The 26,214-nt window shown below is 39.8% G+C and overlaps 1 protein-coding gene across 3 annotated transcripts; it reads right to left on the bottom strand.

Annotated features, from left to right (window-relative positions):
- Positions 1-912: 912 nt before the first annotated feature.
- Positions 913-26,214, bottom strand: si:dkey-246g23.2 (solute carrier family 66 member 2). 3 transcript variants are annotated; one of them, XM_061282573.1, is made up of 6 exons: positions 26,080-26,214; positions 25,848-26,010; positions 23,978-24,211; positions 23,666-23,799; positions 10,671-10,887; positions 913-3,533 (listed from the first exon to the last, which is right to left on the bottom strand). In XM_061282573.1, exons 3-6 carry the CDS (start codon positions 24,175-24,177, stop codon positions 3,359-3,361), a joined length of 726 nt encoding a protein of 241 aa, XP_061138557.1. In that variant the 5' UTR covers positions 24,178-24,211; positions 25,848-26,010; positions 26,080-26,214; the 3' UTR covers positions 913-3,358. The 3 variants fall into 3 exon arrangements, with proteins under 3 accessions (XP_061138557.1, XP_061138558.1, XP_061138556.1); XM_061282574.1 differs by adding an exon at positions 25,599-25,665 and having other exon boundaries at positions 25,848-26,207; XM_061282572.1 differs by having other exon boundaries at positions 25,848-26,207.

Raw genomic sequence — 26,214 nt, 5'->3', positions numbered from 1 at the left:
AATGTTAACATGATGTTAAGTCTGATGATTATCGTTTTCTCTATGTACGTACGTATATTATCTCTGTTCAAAGTCTACTATTTTGATTTTTGGGAATGACAGAATGAGAAGATTTTGAGTCTATTTTGTGCAATTGTGATATGTAATTTTATAAATGATTTTGCCATCAGCATTTGTTATGTTTCTTAAGGTGCCCTGAAAGGCATTTGGAAAATGTAATCATGTGCCGTTTACTTGTGTTTGAAACTATAAAAGTGCATATGATGGTTTTACCTTTCACCCACATATGTGAAGGGTTTTTTGAAAAGAAAAAATAGGAATATGACTTCATTTTCATAGTAGATACCTATTGAAGAGCTTATGTTTTAAAATACAAGAGCTTTATGTAAGAAAGGATAAGTGGATGATGCCTTACTTGATGTCCTCTACATTTTCACACAATGAGCCTCTAGGTTTTAAAGTGAAGGCGAGCTGGTACAGCTTTATAAATAACATCATCTAAAAACAAACCAAAGGAATACTCTTTGCTGAGCAGTAGAATATAAGATCTATTTTTGTGCATCTGGTTTTGAAACATCTTCAAAAGACAATTACAAAATTCTGCCATGTGTCCAGCAGCAGTAGCAGCTGACATCAAACCAGCCAGATTTATAAGGTTCAAACAGACTACCTCTGAATTCTATGAAAAAGATACACTAGGTTTTTCCATGACACACACATGTGCTTCTCTGTATGTTCAGACAGTTGGACCTTGAAAGGATCACATGAGGTTTTCAGAATCCTACATTAGTCCAGTTTGAAGCTGTGGCGGCAGCCTGGTGAGCACAGAGAAGCTCTCTGTTTGTTTTTCCATTGTTTGTCATTGTCACTGTGTTGCAATCACACTACCAAGAACAACGCAAACCAGCATACTGCAATATACATATTTTATGCTTGAAACAAGTAACACCATCAATATTTGCCAACATACGGTCTCTAGAAGACTGAAAAACATTCATTGAAAAATGCGGACAGTAAATTTGCATCGTTTCATTTCACAAATGTAACCTTAATAGTGTTGAATTTACTAGCAAAGCAGTTTGTCTCTTCTCTTTGTATTATAAGTCAATTACACACGTTTCCAGAGCAAAAACATTCAAAGTAAAAGATGTAACATTCTGACATTTTTCTCTCCATACTATGTAACAAAATGGTAAGAAACGCAAGATGAAAATCAATGAACATGAGGCAAACATGTACACTTAAATCTCGATTTTACTCGCTTAAATCCTACTCGACTTTGTCTAATGCGGTTTGGTCATGGACCTCCATTTTTTTTTATCATAAATACATTTTTAAGTAGTAGAATATGTGGTTTTATTCCCTCTTCCATCCAATTCACATACGTAGCATTAAAATGACTTACTCAGTCCGCCTGATATTGTCATCTGCGTGTTGCTTCTCTTTTAATAAAATGTCAATAGACTTCGATGTGTGTGGAGCAACCTGACCCCTTGGGCTGCCAAACAACATGGCTGACTTGAATTATTGTAACAATGAACCCCTTTGACAGCCTAAAAACATGCCTTTCTAAAAAAAATAAAAATAAAAATATTTCTATACAACGCGCTATCGAGGTTAACGTGATTCCCAAATCCTGGACACCAAAGACCGCGTAAGATCGAGATTTAGGTGTATTAGCCAATGGAATTGAAGTCAAGTGGAAAATAAATCCTATTAATAAGGTATTCAGAAATACAACATATCTGATGATGAATACTTTTTGAAAAAGAAACAACACAAAGAAGTGCAAGATATTACCAACTATATGTAAATTGAGATACATGGATTTGCAAAATGCATGCACACAAGAAACCCAAGTGCAAAAAACACAGAGAGCAAATAAACAATAGAAGGTCACAGGCAAACAATGCTGACAGCTGCAGTATTAACCGGACATCTGAAAAAAAATCTATCTACCGCTTGGACACTTCTATAAATATAAGAATTTGACATGTAAAGCCCGGGTCGGGATGCTTTTGCAGCTCATGCATAATGTGGCACTGTGAGTTCCACATCCATCAAAGATGTGATACCAACACATAGTATGTGACGGGGTCATATATGCATACTATATGGGCTGCAAATTAGCGCACACATCACATATGTGCTGATGTTTCACAGATAGTCTATACTAGCATGTCACCCCATATGAGTTTTATATGATTTCACATACACTAACTATACTGTGGGTTGATTGGGGGTGCAATGTTAACCTAAAAATGTAAGATATATAAATATTCTTGAAATATATAAATACAATACAGGCTCAAAGATTCATGATACACAAAGGATTTTTGGCATTGTACATTCTTTCTGGAGATTGCAATTTGCTGATTTAACTAATTCCTGAATGATGCAAAACATACACTCAGTGCTTGGTGTGTTATAAACGTGATGTGCACATTTCTATGCTACATTGACACTGTGTTCTGAGCAGTCATGGTAATCACATTTGAGGCAACTGTGTCCAAAACAAGATGGACATGAATGAATGTGGGGTGATGAAATGGGCAAATACAACAGGAGCTGATTGCCGGGCCAAAGTTTGAAAATGTAAAAAAATAAAACTGTGTCATGGTAGTCACTGTGCGAAGAAACATGATTGGCTGTGGTCATGTGGCGTGAATGCAACAAAGGGTGACAATGCAGTGAGCCGTATGTTTTTCCCACATTGCGTTCTCCAAGGGTCTGACACTGTGCGCGCAGTCCGGGAGATGGTACGAATTTGGACCGAGAAGGGGAAATTCGTTCATTGTTTTATATGTTAATAACTTCAGTCCTTGTCAATCAAGCTCATAAATTGAGTCTTAACACACAGACTGGTGGCTTTTGCAGAGCGCATTAGTAGCTGAACATTGTGCTGCCTGGCTTGGACACATGTGCACACACACACAAACACACATTGCGTGACATGGGACCAATCTGGTGAAATGTGGAGTGGGAGACCCATCAGTCAAGTGATAGAGGCCAGTGGAGGTCTACTGGTGCAAGACTGTGTGTTACAGCTGGCATTAGAGCTTCACAGAACTGCCGTTAGGGAGCTGCCAATGTGAGTAATGTCTGCCTTTTACACTCCCTATGCCCACGAAAAAGAACTGTCCGATTCAGTCTCTTATAACTAAAAACAACTAAAAGCACATCGACAGTAAGTGTTGCTTTATCTTTGGAAAGCTAAGTTGGAGGTTCCTCGTGGATAAAACTGTGGTGTATAAAAATAAAAGTTCCATTTAGAGCTAAAGTCTTCCCAGCAAATAACAACATTTCACTTATGGTTTTATATGTTCACACCTGAAGAAAAGTTCCTGTGCTGTCTTCTTCAGCCGAGCTTGATACGGCTGTCCTGGCTGTAGAAGAGCACCTGGAGGAGAATGGCCACGTCAATTAGGATCTGGACAGAACCACACACCCAGAACTGAGATGGGCTTTGGTTGATCAGAAAGTAGGATGTCTTGAAGACATCTCCGGCCATCCACAGCAGCACCATCTTCACACTGCAGCAAGGAGACGCAAAAAGATAAGTATCAATCATATTGGTTGATACAGGTGAGACATGATCAGAGCAAACAACCATGGCAGGTTTGGGAGCAGTAGCCCAATCTCCATTACATACAACTACCCTCTAAATGTGATCATCTAGTTGCCATGGCAACCCTCCTCTGGTGGACGTCAGTGGACCTTCAGTGCTGTATGTGTGTTTGGGTTAAATACTTAATTTTTGTAAAGAAACTGTAGGTAAATGAGTGATAAACAAACAGAGCTCACTCAAGGTCAAAGTGGGCTTCTTTAACACCCTGAAATAACTTCAACATTTTTTCTGCTAATGATTGCCATACAGTATAGCCTACCATACACTAATGTACCCACGAGCTGTAAGGAAAAAGTCTAGTTATCAGCCTGATGCAAGCACAGCAGGCAGACAGAATATGCAACATGTTCTTCATCTTGCATCACATCTTCACACCCATGCCGTTTTATTTCATCTGAATTGTATCTCATTCTTCGTCTCGCGTAATTTCTGTATTATTCATGCTCTCCTTCCTTCCTTTACATTCGGTGCCCCTTTGGCCTCACTTACTGTCATGTTTCTTTACTTTGTTACCCTTCACACTTGATCGTCTGTACCTCACTTCTGCTCCAACAACTCTGCTCCTGCTGTTCTCCACCTCGATCCCCCGACAGTGACTACTCATTGGTATGAATGGAACATGAGTTTATACTTTTATTGGACTTGACTGGACCAAAGCAAAAAAAGAAAGGCCATCAGTCATCAAAGAGATATGTGGGGGGTCTTGCAGAGGTGGAGGAGAACGGAAAGTCAAAAAATAATGTCTATCCAACGCGCAATGGCGCAACCAGGAAATCACGAGAGACAGAGATGAGAATGATACGGATGATGAGTCTGCATGGGTTAGGAAGCAGCCTAATGACCATAGGGATGTATGGACTGTACTATCCTTGGGCTGTCCTTGCAGAGTCACGTCAAACTGCCATTTCTCCCCTGGGGTCCCTAAAGGCACTGACAAGGAACGGAAACATTGGCAAGGAAAAACAATAACATTATAAACCAAGTTCCTAGTACCAAGCAGATAATGGCTGCATGGGCAAAGTTGCTGTAGTGCAAACTGTGAATAAGTTTAGTAAAAAGAATACACAATATTTCTCTAAATCTGTGAGTAAATGCCATGTTGCTGTTGTTGCGTCAAAATGCCAAAAAGAAAAATACAAGTTTATAATGTTCATGAAGAAGATAAGCGCGCATCGTTGCAATACTCAGAAAGCATACAAATAGAGCCCCAAAATTTCTGTCGTGACATCAGGGCTTCCTGATTGGTTGCTTTCAAAGAGCTATGATCGTCACGCGATATGAATGCTTGCCTCTCCACAGTAACGTATACGTAGCTTGTTTCTTCAGAAGGTTTTGATCTTCAAAAGGTTACATTGACTGAACTAATTTCAGTTACACGTTTGATAACAGTCGACCTTAAGCACGACAACCTGATGACAAAACAAACTTCATCTTTGTCAACACATGATCCCTGCCTCCATTCTCCTCTAACTCCAAATCCGGCAGCAGGCTTTTGTCAGTCTCAGTCTGCTTCATTATCCTCCTCCCAAGGCTGCCAGAGGAGCGCTTGTTTAGAACACGGGATTCTCACTGACGTTTTGCCCCCTTAACAATTTAAACTTTCGAGTAAACATTGCAGATTTTGCTAGAGCTGCTCCAAAATGGTAAATAAAAGAAATCAGACTCCTGATACTTGTCAATATTTATTAAGTACTATTATAAGTATGTATTAAGTTCTTTATTGAAAAATATGATTTGCTGTGTTCCAAACATATTACGTACACACTGGGAGGAAGTGTATTTATTTATTTTCTAAAGTGTCTTGTAAAGATGAAGAATTAAGTTTTGGGAAGAATCACCTTTCATAGATAATTTCTTGAGCCTTGTGTGAGCCATTTTATTCTAAAATTTATTCATAACTCAAGTGAATAGCAAAAATAGAGGGCAGGTCACTTGTACATGTATAGTCTCGGATGCAATGCAGCAGAAAGGGAACCAAACCCCATTGGGGGTCATTTAACTTTGGCTGGCATCCAATTTCCACAATTTACTCTTTACTCTTTATCATGCTAGTCTCACATAGCGCCAGGTGACAGCGGGCGCATTCATAGTAGGCCTTGATGCGGCTTGGCTGTGCTGACAACTGATGAATGACCTTGAGAACAAATGATGGAATTTGGGCCATAGTCATGCTTTCTATATGCACACAGAGAGGAAATGATTATAGTATTGATTCAAAAGACTAAGTAAGTGACTATACCACCTTTTACAGTAACACACACACATATTAACCAGCAGTGTATGCTTTTATTTGCACAATACAAGAAACCAAGCGAAACCAAATGTGCAAACCATGAAATTGCATACTAACCTTTCATTCTCACCAACGTGTATACGCAGTGTAAACGCACACACACACAAGCAAACACCATAACTCAGCCTGGTCAAGTTGCATTGATCAGTCTTGACCCGACACCTTCATTTGAGCCAGTGCTTCTCAAATAGTGGGGCGCGCCCCCCTTGGGGGGCGCGGTGCTATTCCTGGGGGGGCGCGTGTGACCCTGGGGAACAGGCTGTTTTTTTGGCAGTACTAGAATAAAGTGTAATTGCGCGTTTACTACAGCAGGGGGCAGTGGCGCTCTCATTGTTACTTCTGTCACGTTTGCGACAGTGCAACATTTTACGACTTACAAGACAAGTTAGGATAGTCACGGTGGGGAGGGGGGGCGCGAATAGTTTTCTTCTTGCTAGGGGGGGGCGTAACAGAAAATAATTGAGAAGCACTGATTTGAGCTAAGTGCTGAGAAATGAGAGAGGAAAGGGTGAGATGGTGAACCGGGTACTTGAAGGATAGCTATAAAAAGAGCAGATGATGACAATACATGGAGGCGAGGGGAAAATGGCGAGAGATGGATGACATTCTGGTGTATGTAACTGTAAATATTGCAAAAGGTGAATAACAAAACCACTTTAATGGTCAGAGTGACGGGACAGGAGAAAGCAATGAACAAAATGATGGAGGTCTGACTGTATCATGAACGCCTGCAATACATGCAAGCAAGCCACAACTGGGACAGATATTGATTGAGGCCGTCAGGACAACTGTTAGCTCACGGGCTCAGCTTGGGTGGACGAGTGTTCAATCTGGGTTGGAGTGGCATTTGGAAAGAGACACAAATACACAGGAGGAATTCAAAGGACAATGGTGGGCAATTTGCAGTTTACTCATTTCAAGTCTCAGTAAGTGTGGAGCAGGGGTCTCAAACTCAATTTACCTGGGGGCCACTAGAGGTAGAGTCTGGGGTGAGCCTGGGCCGCATTAGGTTTCTTTAGGCCCGGATAAAAACATTTACACCCCTGTTCTCAAGATTAAACCACAAATTTAACATTGTTCTGAACATGGCTTCTGCCTACGTCTTGCTACAAAAGACCTGGCAGCGCTTCCTCTCGCATAGCTGAGCCACATTTGGCGTGAGGGAGGAAGCAGTTGAGACCCTCATTAGGGCTTGAAGATGCGCATCAGTAAGTCTGGACCTCTATTTAGATTTAATGAAGTTCAAGGTAGAAAAGAGCTTTTTGCACAAGCACTATGTGCTCCCAAAAAGACACATTCAAATCAGCACCGCACACAACCATTCATATCAAAATCACGGGCCACACAAACATACACCTTTTATATTAAGATAAGGGTCGCAAACTATCGTCACTGAAAATCATCACCCACCCAGATTATGGAGAAATATTTGATTATGTCAATTAGAAATAATATTTGTTTTAATGACAGTATTTATACTACAGTATACCATCGCTTCGTCTCTGCAAACGTATACCTGACTCTCGTGATAAACTAAATTATCATAAACCGATATCAAATTAAAATTCCTCACAATCCCTTTTCCCCCCTCACCCTTCTTTCACTCTTCAGACTCAATTTCCATCAGCTACTTTCATCTTATTTCTTTCTAGCCTCCTGATTTGCACAGTCCACTGACCAAGACATGCTTGGATGTCTTAATGTGGGCTTGAATGACAGCCAAATGGCCAAAGTGTCCTTGGCACTTCAGTACACTATGTGCTTGTCCTTTGCATGTTTGGGCATTAAATGTTGAGTGATGAGAATTCATAGTCACTAAACTGTTTCTAAAATCATGACGTTGACATATGAGCTTTGTATGGCTTGTATCAGAGAGTGGAATTTGGCAGCCAGCAACCAATAGTGCGTATGTACTCTCTCCACATATAGCCTGGAGCCAATGTGCAGATGTGTGAAGCTTCAATGGCTGCTTTTTTCAGCACAACTTTGCTCGCATCCGGCAGGACGATGAGTTCACGCATGCTTGTTTGTGCATCTGTCTGTATGCCCACACATAAGGATGTGTGTGGAGATACCGTAGAAGCGCTTGCAGGCCCACTAACTATGAATAATGCATGTTTATTGATCGCACATGGGCAAATGCAGAAAAGTCACAATACGTGTATCATAATGGATTCTACAAAATGAAACAAAGGTTAGGCGAAGAGGCGTATCACTCGGTTTGCCTGAAGTTATTCCCAATATTTTTGCAGAAAGCAGGAGTAGTGGAATTAAATGTGTATTTACCGTAATTTTCGGACTATAAGTCGCGGTTTTTTTTTTTTCATACTTTGGGTGGGGGGGCGACTTATACTCAGGAGCAACTTATATACATATATGTTTTTTTCACTTTTTTGGGCATTTTATGGCTGGTGCGACTTATACTCCGGTGCGATTTATAGTCCGAAAATTACGGTACTGCTGTTAATGTGTAAATAGTAATGGGTATGAGCAGACTAACATGAATGTATAACACGAATGTTGTGTCACACTGACTTACATCGCATCTGGATGGAAAAGACTCAACTTTTGTAAAGTCACCTTCCCCAAATAAATAAATGCATGATTGCAAAAAACAGATGCTATTCCACTTTTGCAAAGACAGTGCATCTTTCACCTTCCTAACAAAAACTTCCCTCTGGGGAATAACACTGATTTATAGGTCACAAAACAATTTGAGGTCATCACCATGTTTGCTCTATATCCTCCAGGGTCTGACTGTAAAGGTATTGGTCCCTTGTCTGAAATAGCTGTGAGGTAAAGGCCACCTTGACAGAAACATGTAACCGTCATCAGGCTACTGTTCAGTTCTGCTCACAATTGGGAGAACGAAATAAGCTGTTGGCTGCGAAGGTGTGTCAAGGACATCACACACGTACATGCACACAAACCTGAAGGCAAAGACTGACTGTAATTCTTTTTTCTACCTAAAAAGTGTGGATGTATGTGAATTTAATCCACATGAATGATTGCACACAAATTGGTCTATGCTCTTGCAAATTCAAAGCCCTCATCTGCGTAACTGACTTTGGTCAGCAGTATGGGTAGAAGAGATAAGGGGAAAATCTGAATTTGCGTGGGAGTGGGAGTCAAACACCGACACAGAATCTACATCGTTTGTGTCTTCGCATCATTGTTTTATGAATCTGGTTACTTGTTGGTATATGCAGTTGTTTGTGCGCTTTGTTACAACAGTGAAAAGCAATTTAATTAACCATGAATGTCAGTGTGGACAAAGCCTGTAGGCGACGGGAATGTAACAGAGCAGACAAAACAAATCAAATTGAGTGAAACTACATTTTCAGGAGTATAAGAGATGAGGAAAGACAGTTGTGTTGTGCAGGTGGTGCTCTGAGAAGGTAATAATATCAGCTTGGAAGCAAGCAATGTAGTTCTAAATCATTCATAATTGTTAACGGTTTTCTTCACCAAGGTTTTTACTTGATTGGTTTTATGGCTGCTGCATTCAAACCCCAGCTGTAACCTCTGAGGACACTATGTGAAATGGGAGACAAAGGGAACCTTAGGTCATTACAGACAGACACGACTGTGCACTGCTTCTTTGTATTAAAAAAATAAAGCTTGAAAAAAAATTTGGACAGACATATGGCTAATATGAAGTCATTGGTAATGTCCAAGCTGCATGTGTTCCCCGAAAATATAGTCTCTGTTCACTGAGATGAAGTCTAGATGGAAAACGAAAAGCAGTCGAGCTGCAGCATTACAGCAAAACATGCAGTATGTTTGGAAAATATTAAATAGATGTTATCTTTGCCTCGTTTCTGCAGCAGTTAAAGGGAACGGTCTTTCAAGGCGAAAAGCAGCTGGAACCAAGGCCATGCCCGCCTTTCTCTTCTTCATGTTCAAACAAGATCGATATAAGTATATTTAAGATTCCTCGGGGAATCAACATCCAGCAAATAAAGCATAGCCAACTGCAAAAGAACATTGAGAACATATTTGGGAGGGGATGCCTGAGTGACTGTGGAAGCTGAGTTAGAAAGTAACCCTTCAAAGCCAAGTAAAGAGCAAAAGCTACCCAACATTATTAGTGTAAAGACACCATTTGACATGCATGTAGCAGAGCTGTCAATTGATAGTAATTAGTAAATCACTTTTGTAACATACCTGCATTTCCATACATTTGTTATAGTTTGTCAAAACACAGTACAGATAGTATAATATGTCATGCGATGGCTTAGTGAAAGCCTACGTGTGAAAAGCACGGCCCGCCACTGGCTTGCTAGCGCCATACTGGCCAGCATTAAAAAAAAATTAACTCTCTGGAACAATAAGTGTCACAAACGTAGCGAGTCAGCCTTGAGTGATCACCGTAACAAAATATGGACAATTCATTCGGCAGCTCTGCTGTAGAGCGAGGAAGGGCAAGCTGTGAATCATAATGAGCTCTTTCACTCGAAGGATGTATCCATAGATTTTATCCTAAAGGCACTGCAGAAGCTTGCTGTGATAAACTGCTATCTTTAATATACCAAGGTCTAAATGTATGCAGATTATGGGTGTAAAAGAAAAAAACCTTGACTCAAGTGTTCTTTTTTTTCTCACATTGCCCCATGTGATTATAAATTACCCGATTTGCATACTTTGTTCATGTAAATTCAATTACTTGATTTTGTGGTCAGTGAGGGAGAAAAGGTGCAAAATTGCAGCTCATTCCTAAATCCTATTTGACCTCGATCGGTGCCATACCTCATGCCTTTGGTAGAGCGGTTCTGGAAGTTCTGCATTAGTTGCGGGAGGCCCAGCATGGCCTCAAACATCACAGCCAGGGAGCCCAGCATCTCTACAAACACGGCAGAGTCCAGCAGGATTATGGTGACCACTGCACATAGGACACTGAGGCCGAAACAGAAGAGTAGGTAGTCCTCAAACGCATTCCACTTCCAGAAGTAGTGTAGATCTAAGTCTAGCAAGGGCAAAAAAGAAGAAAAAAAGAAAAGCAGAACTTTAGGTATGCAGGAGTACATGTGTGGTGACAGTTTGCAAATATGAAAGGGTAAGAATAGCAGAGACAAGAAATGATTGAAAGCAATACACTATAAAGGATGTATAGAAATTCGGCAAAAACAGCAAACCTAAATCAATATTGCACACAGACGTGAAGGAATAGCACAAGACAAATGAGGAGATCCAACGCTCTTACATTTCAATTACTTTAGTATAACCTGGCCTTTGGTAAGAGTGGGTCGAAGATTTAGAAAGTTTATTACATGAGGTTAAAAGGCTTTCTTGCCATTTTTCCACTTACAAAATTCATTTATCACATTCTACTTTAGAAAGACAGACCCATAGAAATATGTCTGCAGTTCAAAGCAGTTCAAAGTATTTTTTTTTTCCAAAGAGCAGATTCTCTTCTTGAATATAGAAAGACGCAATCACCAATAACCAAGAAAAAGGTCAAATTTGAAGCAGATGACAAGATTACAATTCTCAGATACTATCTGCGTTTCTCAATATTTCAACACATTTTAGTCATGTTCATTGGCAGAGCTAGGGGGGGGGGGGAGTCACTGGCCCCACCTGACATACGCTTGCCAGGTCAGATAATTTGGTGTTTTCCATTTTTACCGCAATTGTTTTCCCGCATTTCTCCCCATTGTCCGTAGAGAACATCTGATGGATGTATATCAGCGATTTCAAAGAATTTGTTGGGTTTGTAAGATATGTTTTTAAGTTTTTTTAGTGACGCCCCGCACCCGAGATGTTTCCTTGAAGAAAACTGTTGAAAGATGGTGTTTTTCACATGTCAACAGTAAATTGGCTTTGGAAATGTTACCCATAACACATATGGTGGTATTAATAAACAATTTATGATTCAAATCTTTTATTAATTATCATTTTAGATTGTGCCGATGACCAAAAAAGAAATGTCTGGGTTTAATATTTGTGGGAAACACATCTGGGAATTGATCCTTTTTAAGGTGTTTACTTAGTTGTCATGGAGACTAGCAGATGAAGATGTACTGCTGATAGCATGGAGGAAAAAAAACAAATGTCACCTGTCAGTGAGTGACAGGAGACAAGAGGAAACAATGGCATTCAAGCTTTTCTCTTTCTGCTCATGCAGTCACAGCTCTGAGCTTTGAAATGGTCTTATATTAGTGCTATTTTTTTGTTGTACAAATAATCAATATGGGGCGGCACGGTGACGCACTGGTTGGCACGTCCGCCTCACAGTGTGAAGGTTATAGGTTCGATTCCGGCCCTGGCCTTCCTGTGTGGCGTTTGCATGTTCTCCCCGTGCCTGCGTGGGTTTCCTACAGGTACTCCAGTTTCCCCCCACATTCCAAAGACACGCGTGCTAGGCCAATTGACCACTCCAAATTGTCCGTGGGCCAGTGCGACTGGTTGTTTGTCACTGCCCGAAGTCAGCAGGGATGGATAATCAATATGAGATATGCACGTGGGCACCCCCTCCAAGCACTCTGGAATGTTACACATCTCTTTTTGCATTTCAAATGTCAGAGAGGAGACGTCTTGTAAGCGAGTGCACTGTGGCACATTTGTGGCAAACAGTGAACATGATTAATAGCTTTATTACCACAAACAACAAGAAATTGAACATTGCTCACAGCTGATCAAACAAGGAAAGGAGTTACACAAACATAAAACCATTCATGTCCACCGTGCACCCATTGACTGTTGCAGACTAAAAGCCCGATACCAATGAGATGGTAAAATAGAATTGAGAATAGAATTACACCAACAATAGACTAGATTTAAAACATAACATTTTGTAACAGTACAAAAACAAAATGACCAGACCGCACCCCTGGACCTGGATTTACTGAAAACCCATCATGGATAGCAGAGACTGCAACGACATTTGTAGATTGTCCTTAGTCATTAACAAAGTCCATTAATCAACTTTCCAGTCAGGCTGAGATGTTCAAGTAAAACCATGCTGACACCACCAACTCGTGAACTTTTTCCTGCAACGTCAACATGATTTTGTGTTCCGATGGAAACACTTAAGCACTCTCCCTCATACCCACACTCAGGTCCATCATTCAGTGCTACACAACTACTTCCTTTCCTATTACGTATCTGTCCGTCCCATTTCCCCCAGTCAGTCTGCCTGCTATGTTTACCAGAATAATGAAATTGCTAAGAAAAGTCATGCATCATTCATGAGGGCTTTTCTTTTATTTTTCCACTCCACCCACTTTCTCCATACAGCATCCCAAGCTTTATCTGGACAAGCAAAACAAGCCAACTCCAAAGTTTTTTTTTCTTCTGACTCGCTGACACTAAAAGTTTCATCAAGCAGTAACGCATGCAATGTTTTGCTTTTCCATTGTTAAAAGTTTGAAAGAGTGACGAAAATAACTACTTGACACATTTTAGAACCTTGCAAGCTGTGGTGCACCTTAAGTGTGAAGACACGGTCAATTGAAATTCCATCTATTCTGTATTTTACTTGATCTTTGTCACATCAGAAAACACATATGCTGAGAACAATCTCGAATGATCACCAGTCAATGAGAAGACTAACAGATCTCTGGACCAGTACCCAACTTTGAGGCCGTTTCCATGTTCTCCAAATGCCTTCAGAATGAAGTGGAGATTTCGACCGGGCCAATGAATAGCCAAAATCCACATATGATTGAAACCCATTGATTTGGATTTGCGAAAGAAAGAAAGAAAGAAAGAAAGAAAGAAAGAAAGAAAGAAAGAAAGAAAGAAAGAAAGAAAGAAAGAAAGAAAGAAAGAAAGAAAGAAAGAAAGAAAGAAAGAAAGAAAGAAAGAAAGAAAGAAAGAAAGAAAGAAAGAAAGAAAGAAAGAAAGAAAGAAACAAAGAAACAAAGAAAGAAAGAAAGAAAGAAAGAAACAAAGAAAGAAAGAAACAAAGAAACAAAGAAACAAAGAAAGAAACAAAGAAAAAAATCAATTCTCCCAAAATTCTCCTAAAGGAAATTGAGGAAAAGCCCACAAACTCAATAAATAAATAACAACAAATAATTGAATAAATTAAGGAATCTACAAAAAAGGATCGATTGCCACTTGGCGAGACATTATCAACTTTTATTGATTGAGAACTGGATCTGTGTTTGTGATGCTGCCAGCTGAAGGATGTGGCCTTCAACAAATGACCCTGTTTTGATGTGTAATGAGGTAAAGAAGATGCTTCAAATGTCTCCAAGAAGGTAAGGATCTTTTCACTCTTCAAGCACAATCAAGATAAAACAATTAAATCACCATAACAACATCCAAAGAGGTCTGTGGGCTAGGGGACTGTATCCTCATATCAGTTCCCAGTTAGATGTAAAGTCTGGCAACCATTTGACAGTTTATCGTCTTCTGGAGTCTTTGCAGCACTGACAGAACTGAGCAAGAGTGATTCAGGGAGGGAGAGAGTGGCCGTGAATCCTTCAAGGAGATGTACGAATATCACAGCATAGTGCAGGCATCTCCCATTACGCCGAGCTGAGAGTACAGCACAGAGGAGAGAGGAGAGGCGCTGAGACGGAGATAAAGAGTGACAGATTACGGGGCTTGAAGACATGCTGACTCAGCACTGTGAGAATGAAGTCTGTCTGCTGCTTTTAAGATGCGTGGAAGATGCTATTCTCCTGTTGGCCGTTTGTCAGAGCTCACTGGTCTCAAGTTGGTCCGACATCACCAGCTTGTCATGTTATTTTTGCGCTCTCTCATATGGATGAACAGTCGAACATTTTAGTGTTTGTTATGGGGATTTTAGTTCACAATGATATCGCAGCTGTTTCAGATACTTTGATGTCATTTAGCGGTAACAGATTTTGTTTACCTTTTAGGAGGATGAGGCACAATTTTACGTGACTCAAATCGAGCACACTACATCTCTGGGCAGTGTAAGTCAAAACCGAGCATTATTATCATTGAAAAGGCAGAATTTCTGATCGAGCTTTTGCAATGAAACTCATTTTATTTTTTCACTTTGTTCAAATCTACGTACACCTACAACACCTAACCCAGAATTTCTGGCTGATAACCTTCTTCTCACAGAATATGAGCCAAAAGTAGAAGCTCTTTTTTTTTGTCAAGTTTCACTGGGATCACCTAAGGTGCTCTGCAATTAGTAGCTCAGACCTCAACACTCACTTGCTCTCTTTAATCTTGAGGCTGTTTCTGTGTCATAAAAACAAGTTTGAGATTATTTGGGAAGAAAAAGTTATTTCAAACAATCAATTTTACCAAACGCAATTAAAGATTGACAGCACAAGCAAATGAAAGGTTGATAGCACTTAATTAGTTTTTCCTTTGACCTGAGCTAAATAGCACCCTCCACAATTAATGCATGAATAATAACTAATCAGAGGAACTTTGCCACTATAGCCAGGTGTCGACACTTCACGTGCATAGTACCCCAAGCACCCGAAGCCAAGGTTCCAAACTAATTATATATCGCTGGCATCCAGCCGAATTCTTGTCCCGTCAAAGACCTCACTTTGAGAGGCCCCCCAAAACATGCAATCATTAACACATTGCATTCTGAAAAAAAGGGCAAGCGTTTGTCAACATTCTAGATTGTTAATTAATTTCTTACAAAATAATAACACACAAATGTGGAGTGGCCACTAGGATTGATTTGTGAAAAAATATGAAATTTCAGAATTTGTGACTTTGGAGACTTCGGCGATATTTTTGTTTATGTAGGACTATTGTTGCCTGACTTGTGTACCTTTTCTAATTTTGTCTCTCTGCATTAAAAGCATAACATTTAATTAGACAGTAGCAGACACAAATTCCCACACACGTGTCCACTGAAAGAAAGGCTAAATCTAAATTACCATAATTATGTTTGGTTTTTTTCAATCTACCGCAGCGCTGTATTGGGTTCACAACAGCAGACACAGTTATTTATTTTTCACACATGGTTGCCGCTTTGATGCTTAATCCAGTTTTCAATTTGTTGCTTCACTGCCCGACTTGTCACAAATACGTTAGCATCTTTTGTGTACAATGAATAGCCAAACAAATTAAGATTCTGCCTGTGGACCGACCACATCATTTCACACTGTGAGAAAAAAAGTCATGTCTGTCTAAACCGTTTGATGACATCTGCCACAGAGTGTCTGCCAACATCCTCCTCAACACCACCACCACAATGACAACCTCACTGATTGTCACACACATAGTAAAACACCCCCAAACCTGCAAGCCGCTCAACGGATTCCCACCCAGCCAGGGTACACTTGCTGACCCACAGTATGCTGTCAGTGGGCGATTAAATGTTCAAATTTGCATCTTCAAATGCAAGCATTCAACGATGACAATCTGATAATTACATCTGTGTCAATCAACTCCGTGTTCCATTCACTCAGTCCTGTGACTGATATGCAATCAGTCCAGTTTACCCACCTTTTCCCCTAAAATCATCTGGGATACAATTTCCCTCCACCCTGAACAACATAAGCCGTACGGAAAATAGGGTGAAAAGGGAAACAATTAGCACTGGTTGTTTGAAAGATACTGTACTGCTTGCACAGTGTTGTTGCGACGCTGTTACACAACCTCTTCACTCTGACATCTCTCCCTTGCCTGCAAGTCAATGATTCAATTGTGTGCGTGACTATAAAGAGAAATTTCACTCCATGGATTAATACATTATTTTCAGAAAGGAATTGTACCGTGACCACTCGAAAAATATTTCAAAATTGCATTTTCTAAAGCCTTAAAAAGAAGCTATTAACATTGGTGCATAGCTTTGGATTTGTGTGCGTGCAGCAAGGGAGAGACATGTGAGTGCCTGCCTGCATGTGGAAGTGTCTGTGTGTTCTACAGAGAGTGCTAGAGGGGGAATGGAACGTTCAACTTTGAAGACAGCCCTGCAGGTGAAAAACATTTATCCATCCGCATTACAAATGCACAGAATGTGTCAAAGGTAACAGCTTCCCCCAGGTGTGCAATCGTGCAATTGCTTGGACTCATTATCTCTTATAAATGTAGCTTGCTCCGGGCTAATGCGGTATGTTGGAGTCGAGGATATACATACATACTGTATATTGGATGTATTGAGGATGTTGGATTTTGGTATGCACCATTTTTTTTTTTTTAATTACTCTGCAGTTTCTCCCTTCTAAAGAACGTATTTGTGGAATAAAACTCAATAAATTATTATTCCAGCGAGAAGCCAATGACATAAATGTAATCTAAAAACAGTGCTGCACTTATTACTTTTATAGTTGGCTATAATTTTATGGTGTAAATACACATTTATTTATTTTTTAGCATTTGCTCGATAATATTTCATTTTGAAGTTGTCAAGAATGCTGCAATGAGAAATGAAATTTACAATCATGGTATGTCAACTATTCAAATAATTCGAAAAATAGTTTGTCAATCCAATTATTTTGCAGCATGTACTGTATGTTTTTGATGGGCATGCTGAGGAGAAGCCAAAGTTGCTGAACAGCACTGACCTTGGTGCTGAGTTTGAAAGAGTTGCTGATAGAGGAGGATGGCATGAAAGAGGTAATGCATCACTGGAGCGCTTTACTCCTCCTAACATATGCTGGGAGAGCTGGACAAAGACAGCAGCAGGACATCCAATTAGCTACACTTGGCTTCTCTTGTTCTTTTGTTTTGATTTGACTTGTTCTATCTAACTCATATCTCACAAACGCAGTCCAAGACTTTTGGAATTTTTGCCGTGTTAATACTCATGTCAAGGTAGAGATAGATTTCAAAGATTTCATGTATTTACACAGCTGAGCTAGTAGTTTGAAGTCGGAAACAAATTGCTCTCTGCGGATGAGGCGTATTTCTTATGTATCAACATCACTTGGTGTAAGCAGTGATCAAGTGTGAGTGTAAAGCGATGTGGTGATTGTGGGAAATGTTTTTGAAAAATAGAGTGGACAAGTGTGACAGTTGTGGCGGGAACATTTTTGGGGGGGCGGGGGCAAGTTCTTACATTTTTACGCATTTACTGTACTATAGCTTATATATCTTGAGCACAGATATTTTTCCTTGGAAAAAAATCTCAATATTAAATTATGCATGATGTATGCATCCTAACCCTAATATTACCGTACACGTGAATTGATGCTCACCAGTCTTTGACCAATGCAGTGTCAATCACAGGCAGACACATAACAGATCAGTACTGACATGTCATGACAAATTGAAAAATTGCAAAACCTCCTTTGTAAATGTGCATACTAAACTTTAATATTGCTTGTATTTGTGTTTATGAATCAGCATGTACACTTAACATTTGATTATGCACACCAATTTTCTTCTACCGTATTTTCCGGACTATAAGGCGCAACTAAAAACCTAAAATTTTCTCAAACACCGACAGTGCGCCTTGTAGTCCGGTGTGCCTTACATATGGACCAAATTCCTAAATTTAAACTGGCTCGAAGTATTGTATCATGAAATCAATCATAAGTGGCCTGCTAAAGACTATGGATCATGAATCAAAAAGACTATGGATCATTATTTTGTGATTATAAAATAATTTCTTGCGTCTGAAGTTGAAATAAAAAGGATAAAATGGAGAAGGATTTGATTTGGATTAAAAATCTGACATGATGCATTAATGGTCCTTATATAAGAACAAAGTTTTAAAATGGGCCATTCATTGAAGGTGCGCTTTATAGTCAGGTGCGCCTTATAGTCCGGAAAATACCGCAATTAAGAACATTTATTCAAGACTAAGCTTGTGCGCGCGTGTGCGTGTGCGTGTGAAGGTGAAGGTGATCGGGTCTGATAATCAATTGTTAAATAGGGGGAGCAGTCCTGGGGTTGAGATAACAGCCCAGTAGAGCAAACTATTTAATAGGGTCCTCTAGGGCAGACACATCATCAATGGAGGCTTTCTTCCTCATGAGATAAGCAGGTATAAATCAAAGATATTGTGTCTTGAAAACAAAGCTTGGGGTAGACAGCAATTGATAAACGACTGTTATTGGAGGCACAATAACACGGTGCGTCGAACGGTTCAAACAAATTGACCTTCATAGGGTGACTTTGGTACTACAGGCAAAGATCTTTTGTAGAACACATGATTACATTTCCCATTAATACAGAAACATGTAAGTGGCAATTCTCTTCAGTCACATTGCTCAAAGCCGTGTCGTTTCCTCTCATACACACCCTGCATACACAATACATTGTATGTGCACTCTTCTACTGCCCATTACCCACAGAACCCGCCAATTGCCTGGATCGGAGAAGGGGCAGGAAACCACTCCTCACTGCACATACACACAATTAGTCCAATTTGCTAACAGAAAAACAAACAGGGAGTTTTGTATGAGCAATGCAAGAAAAACAACAATAAAAATTTAAATTGGGGAAAAATGCACAGCTCCATAGGGTACTTCATGTGCTCAATTAATCTCCTCAATTTACAATTACCCTAACACAGTCCAAGAGCAGAATAATAATTAGCACAGGAGGGCCTCATTAGAAGTTATTTAGTTGAAGAGTAAATTGACCTTCATGTGACCCTATTTAGCTGCTCTCCAACACAGCCAGAGCTATACTGCAAACAATACGACAGAAGTGAGGAGGAAGGCACAAACCGCCAATTTTTAGAACTTGCTTTACTAAATTTTTGAAATACTCTTCTTGGCTTTGACTGGTCGATTATTCAAGACTCAACTCTACCCTTGCCTGAATTACAAGTTTGTTCTGTAGTTCAACATACTGTGCCGTGCTTTTGGAGGACTCGTCACTGTGAAAGACACAGATGTAGGTAAGCTACATACGTGGGAACTTTTGCTGCTTTGTAGTTTCAGAAGGAAGACTCAAAAGCATGAAGGTCACTTTATAGTTTAGAAATGGAAAAGATTGTCCCTGACCTTTAAAAAAAAAAAAAGTCTGGGAAGATGACGTTAGCACAGTCGATAGCTTTTGCCGACTTTGACAGTGGCGACGTGTCCGTCACATCAGTGACAGTGTCATGAGTGATTGAACATGATTATGGAGAGATGTTGCAGATTTTGGTGCAACAGAATATCAATAAAAGATATAATACAAACTTTATGATGTGGTGTTTTAAGCAAAATGATGTTTTTAATATAATTTCTAAATAGTGTTTTTACAATATCCGTGCATTTATCTTTACTGTCACATTATCGGGTTTATAGTCGTCAAGAAAGAAGCAAATAAAGGGGTAGTAATATTGTCTTGACCTCTTCTGGTGGTTTGTTTATTTGTATGTTTCAGGACAATAACGCAAGAAGCCATCAGGGTGATGATCCAAATACTGTCAATATAATATCCTCATCTTTTTTTTTGTCATGTGCTATTTTGTATAAGCCATGTTCAGTAAGTCTCTGTAAAGTGATTTGTCAGCATCTTTTAAAACAATCTCACAGCCGTTTCAGTGTGGGGTCAAGATCAATGACCGAACTGGGATGAACAGCGGGTACCCAGCAATCCATCAAGGCCGACAACAAGAGCAACGCAGCACGGCAAACCAGTGACAGAGCACTTGATAGCGAGCTTGGGGTTAGAACTCTCCCATGCAAATGAAGCAAACGCCTGCCTGCGCTTCGTCTTCTTGTCCCACGGGGAGTGATGTTCCCAGAAGATGCCCTGATAAATATTCTATCCTGTACCATGCAGTTCTTTGTTATAGCTCAAAACCTTTCCATTTTTGTGAAGTAGAAATTAATATTCCAGCATCCCTCTGACTTTTAAGCGATGCATATCCATAACTGGATATGGAAGAAGTTGCTCAAACGAAATGACAAGCCCGTTGTATGGAAAGGTGGATTTCGACTGTGGTTTACGTAAGGGTAGACACAACCTATAGTAGATTTAGTTTGAACTGTGTGCATGAGAAACAAAGAGCATGTTATAGCATGAATGCCGGAGGGCGTTCAAGTTTTACTCTTATCACATCATTCACTGTGATGGGGTTTAATCAGAGTGCGCTGCGAAACAAAGCCGTGAGAGTGGAGGAGCAATTGTTGGTGCTTCAGTTTAGCTTAACGGGGAGAATAATGATCTTAAAGATCACAGGGATGTGTGCCCATCACAGCTCCTCCTTGACATTGCAGAGTCAAGGAGCGACATGCACTCAGCTTCCAAGAATGACATGTAATGCAAGTAAAAAACAAACACTCAGAATTTATGCACATGGGCTTGAAGGGCAATTCATTGACATTTTTGTGCAATTTCAACCAAAATGAGTCCCTGTTACAATACATAGATGACATTGGACTAGGTTAGAGAGAAAAATCTGAGAAAAAAACTACAAGCTGGAGAGTTTTTTTATTTTTTTTTATATTGGTGCTCAAATAATGTCCAGTGATGAAAACTCAACTACACTCAAAGACAATAAAGATTTCGATCTCTTACAGCACTAAATTCAAAAACTTGCAAAAATAAAAACAGTTAGAAACTCAACAAAAGATCAATTGCAGACGTGATTTAAGACAAAACTAATTAGACAGGCCCAGAAATGTCTTCTCAGCAAAATAACAAAAACCCCCACACTTATTACAATTACTGAATCATAGCTAGGTTAAAAAATGCACTGTAGTGTAAAAAGAAAATTGTGTCCAGGCGTTCTCCCGCAGGGACAATCTTTTGCATTTCTAAATGATTCTGTGCAAGCAACTCTAAAAACATGACTGCTCTTGAACTACAGTGCTTCTGCTGATTTAATTTGCCTTGCTAATCAACTTCATCAGGGGGTTAATTAAGCACACTGGAAGCATACAGAACACTTTTTCCGTGTGTGAAAGCATGGATGGGCTATATCATGGGTATTTAGTGCGTGTGCTTCCTTGAGTGCATTACACACAATTTTGGGAAACCGCATTGCTGACTGAACGGAATCCAGAAGTCCAATAATAATGTGTGATGTAAACAAGACTTAATTTAAATACAATGAATAAGATAAATTTAAATAATATTTCTGCTAAGTACAGTACATTTATAGAACAATAACAGTGAGTTGATGAGGCATTTTGTGTCGATAGGTGTTTTAGAGGTTGAGCACAAAACTTAATGTGGTGTAGTTTATATTTACAGACAGAAGTGTGCACAAGTACCTTTGTGTGGCAATTTCAATTACGGTAATTGTTTAGTCCAATTTGTTACAACCAAGACTAGCTGCAATCAGTACGGTAGTTTAATTTATAACTTGGTAAATACTGCCCCCTTTTGGCCAAAAGGTACCCTAGCCATCAAAAAGCCATTATGTATATTATTCAATCACTACATCTATTAACAATTTACCCTCGCAGTGACTACTAATGCAACATATTCTCACTAGAATTCAGAAGGCGATTGTACACAAAAAAAATAAGCAATAAAGTATTGATGGTGCCCTTTAAAATGTTTGAAATAATTAAGCGAATCTCATTTGTATTCATTTTTCTCCACAGAATAATCCTTATATAGTAGAGCTGGGTGATTAAAACTAACAATTAGTTTTGATTGATTCTGTAATAGCGATGAATAAAAACAATTATGCACTGATTTCAACTCATTCCAATTCAAAGCAACTTTCCAAATGAAATGATCTTTGCCAGTTTGGCAATACCACCATCAGCCGTGAGATGGAGAAAGTGTAGCACACATTAAGTGAACATAAAGTTGAATGAAAGTGTTTTGTAAAATGCTTGGCCTGGTTTAAATCCATCAAAACTGACATTGCCTTGACAAACATAAGACATGGATGTTTAGGGGGAATCCAAGTAGCCGTTATTTGCTCAGAAGACAGTAAATCACATTCAAGTGATTTTGTGTGACGTGTGTTTTACAGTTTAATTGGCAGTTATATTACATACATTATGTTGTTTACAGTGGAAAGGGTCAGAGAGGAGAAATAAATTATTTCTATACAAATACAATGATAGTGCTGGGAGCAGATCAGAAGTGTCCAAATTGAAGTGAACGTTGTTTCTCAAGAAAGAGAGTATGAAATAGTTGCATATTTGGAAAACGTATTGACACACACACACACACCTTTTAGAGGAAGTTAACTTCACATGACGCTGATTCTGATTTGTTGGGACATGTTTGCCAGTGGAGAGAAGACAGCTCATTTTCATTTGAAGGCAGCTCTGATCTATTCTCGTTCAGAGCCCACCATCCCCCCTTTACAGTGAAACCGAACCTCCAGGGACACTTACAAAGCAAGGATTGAGTAGTTTGGCATGTAGTCATAGAAGGAATACTTGTTCTTTTTCACTTCTATGTTTAACTTCTTCACTTGGCATTGTATATTGTTAGCATATCAGCATAGAAGAGTGTACAGTGTCTTGTGTGATAAATGGGCTCCCCTGTTTTATCCCAGAGTAGCTATAGGCCAGCTCTCATAACATTATGTGGCAGAATGCAGCCAGTCTGTATTGCCTGAGCCAAGTAACAAGACAAGAGGAAACACATTGGAAAGCAAAGTTTCCCTTTTTGTTTTAAATCGATTAAATCAGTTTCATACCAATAACCTACCGAATAAAATGTGAACCAAAGCCTGAGTTTCTGCGGGGCTCCTTCCAAAAGCAATCAACTAAACTAATTTTGTGTATAAACAACTAAAGGTGCTGTAAAAGAAATGAGAATTGAAGTGTGTGGAAGGGGTCAGAGAGAGAGGAGAAAATACTCTTCAAAAGAGGTTAGGGCATTCCAAGTTTTGCATTGGGTCTATCTTTCAGCAAAAAGTAGGAATTGTGCTGCATGCGACACCATTTCTTATCACTGCTTCTGAAACCTTCAAGTGTCATGCTGGTTACCTGTAATTCGGTGCTGCTTGGTGCTCACGCGGTTGCTGTTTTGGACAAAGCAGCAGAGGTGGAGCATAGCAAACATGGTGAGTATCATCACCACACTTTGGAGCAGCAAGGTGAACTCAAACTGCTTTCCAATCCTGCACAGGCCGAAAAGGAAACAAATCACTTAAGGCACCAGGTCGTCAATTTCTTTGAAGCAGTAGGCCAGTGTAACCACTGAGCTGGAGTGCGTCAAGATTCAATTTAATGAGGAAGTGAGCTTTTGTTAGCATGATGACTGCTGACAAAATTCAGAACATCTGTGTTTTCCCTTACCAGAAGAAGATTCGCAGGATGTTGGCTATGAGCAAGACTAGACACACTCTGGTGGAGAAGCCTTCAGTGTTGCTGCTCCTCTGGATCTCCTGGTATTGGGGCACGTAAGGCAGGGCACCTCCAATCACCATGAGGCAAGAAGCCAGCCAGGACAATAGCATCCACGAGCCTTCAGTTTCCTCCTCCTCCTGAGGATTCATTATGCTAGGAGGGGATCAGAAGTGTCCAAGGAACCTGAGAAGAACAGAAGTCATGAGGTTTGGTGAGCATCATGAGCTTGCTTTTTAACTGTCTCAACAATCAACATAAATCGTTTCATGGTGACAGTTGGCACGTCAACTGTTTTTTTCCCCCCCAACAGTAGTGCTGACGGACTATGTTCCTTATAAACTGAGGATCCTTGGTAGATAAATTACAGTACTCTGCCTACTTTGTTTTACTATTTGAAATGTGGTAGGCAGTCAAGGTGTTTAAGAACAACACGTGAAGACCCCAGATTCAACTTTTTTTAAATTGTAAAATGCTAATGAAAACTGGAGAGCTTCAGTCCTAAAGGTCATGGTAATAAGTATTTCAGTCTGCTGCACAGATATTCTTTCTCTATAGCTCTCCCTGCTGGATCTATCGAGTAACTGCTGAGAACGCCCCAATGCAAGCAAAAATAAAAAATATTTTCCGAAATCCGTGTTTTTATTTGCATCGTCACACAAGTGCAACAGGTTCTTCCTTGACCCATGGGCCACTGATCCAAAAAAGATTTGTGGAACCATACTGTCGTGTTTGCATCATCGTGCTAACTAACTCTAGTGCAGAAATCAAAATATAACAATTTTCAACATCACAGCTGGGTGTTTATATGTTCATGTGAAAATGCAGATGACCTGACCCGAAGCGAGTGCGTCACAGCCTCACTAATGCTAACGGACATGATATACTGCAGACAACTGCGGGGGCGAGGTTTCGCTATTAGCTGCCTCAGCATGAAGATACATTTCTGGCCTCCTCCCTGTCAAGATCTCATTAAATATTACACATTTAGACCAGCTACGGTATTTATATACACCCTAATCCCAGAATTAATAAATTCTCATGTCCACTAAACAGGACTTAATTGAAATAAAGGACTTAATTAATTCCCAAAAAAATGTTTATGCCGCCACTGAATACTTTGCAAAAAAAAAAAAAATGCAAAGATGAGCCAAGAGCTGCTGATCGCTCATTCTTCAGTCACTAGTAAATGTATGCACTTGGTGAATGTGACCGTCACACCAGCACTGGAAGCATAGCTTTTTCCCATTTTAAATAAGGGATCAGTGTCACACTTTTGTCACACTTTACAGCTTAAAGTGGCTGCAGAAAGACCAAACTGGTCAAATGGTAGAGAACAAGAAAAAACTCCAAAACAAGTTCTCCAAGGGCAAGCCTTAAATGAAAGAAAGAATGAATACACACATAAACAAAGGGGGCATTGCAAAAGACAGACGTCAGAAGATTGAGAGATTTTACAAGACAGATCATTCTGGAACCTGTCAAATGGTGTTTTAGATCGTTTACTAGTTATTCGTCAATACCGATTCTATAGCCTTGTCATGTTATGAGTGACCCATCACTGCATCGTCACCTGGAATTACTGCCCCCCGAGGAACAGTCTTGCAAAGCATAGCTTCATGGGGTTGGGCCACTGAGTACTGTTTTGGCGGTACATAAAAAGTATTAATAACAAACATGCTCATGACAATATCTGAATAGATTGCTTTATTGTCAGAAAACAGTTTAAATTAGGCCGAATATCATCATTTATTTTGTTAATATAAAAACAGCAATTGTAACCGGTTGAGACGACACTTTGCTGAGCAACTTGCTGCTTTACCTGTTGGCGTCATCCAGTTTTCTGCACCGAAACCAAACACCAGTCGGTTCACTGGAGCAAAAGTGGCGTCAGAACAACAATCGAAGATTCTTGACACTTGCAACTTTAAAATTTAAAGCTGCAGGGACGCGCCCCCATGCGCGCACACGTACACGCTCCTTTCCTAAAGGCCGGATAATAATAGCAGTCAATACAGTTTGTGCACCAAACATTCCGATAGCGCACAAAATACCGATATGAGTTCGTCCACGGAGCTTATCAGCAAGTCTTGTGAGCTTCCTGAGATAAAGGTTTCAAATCGCAAAAGAAAACTACACGCTACTGTTTATGTCCCTCCTTAAAAACACAAAGTCCCACATTCCTTTGA

This window comes from Syngnathus typhle, linkage group LG7 (genome assembly GCF_033458585.1).
Source record: "Syngnathus typhle isolate RoL2023-S1 ecotype Sweden linkage group LG7, RoL_Styp_1.0, whole genome shotgun sequence".
NCBI lineage: Eukaryota > Metazoa > Chordata > Actinopteri > Syngnathiformes > Syngnathidae > Syngnathus > Syngnathus typhle.
Note: the sequence above shows the minus strand (reverse complement) of the source record. Positions and strands in the feature narration are given on the sequence as shown.

Excerpts from the sequence above, each read along its gene's own strand:
- si:dkey-246g23.2 (XM_061282573.1), bottom strand. The coding sequence starts at position 24,177 with ATGAATCCTCAGGAGGAGGAGGAAACTGAAGGCTCGTGGATGCTATTG. Across the intron at positions 23,800-23,977 it reads ATCCTGCGAATCTTCTTCTG|GATTGGAAAGCAGTTTGAGT; the intron begins GTAAGGGAAAAC and ends CGGCCTGTGCAG. Across the intron at positions 10,888-23,665 it reads CAAGCAGCACCGAATTACAG|ACTTAGATCTACACTACTTC; the intron begins GTAACCAGCATG and ends TGCCCTTGCTAG.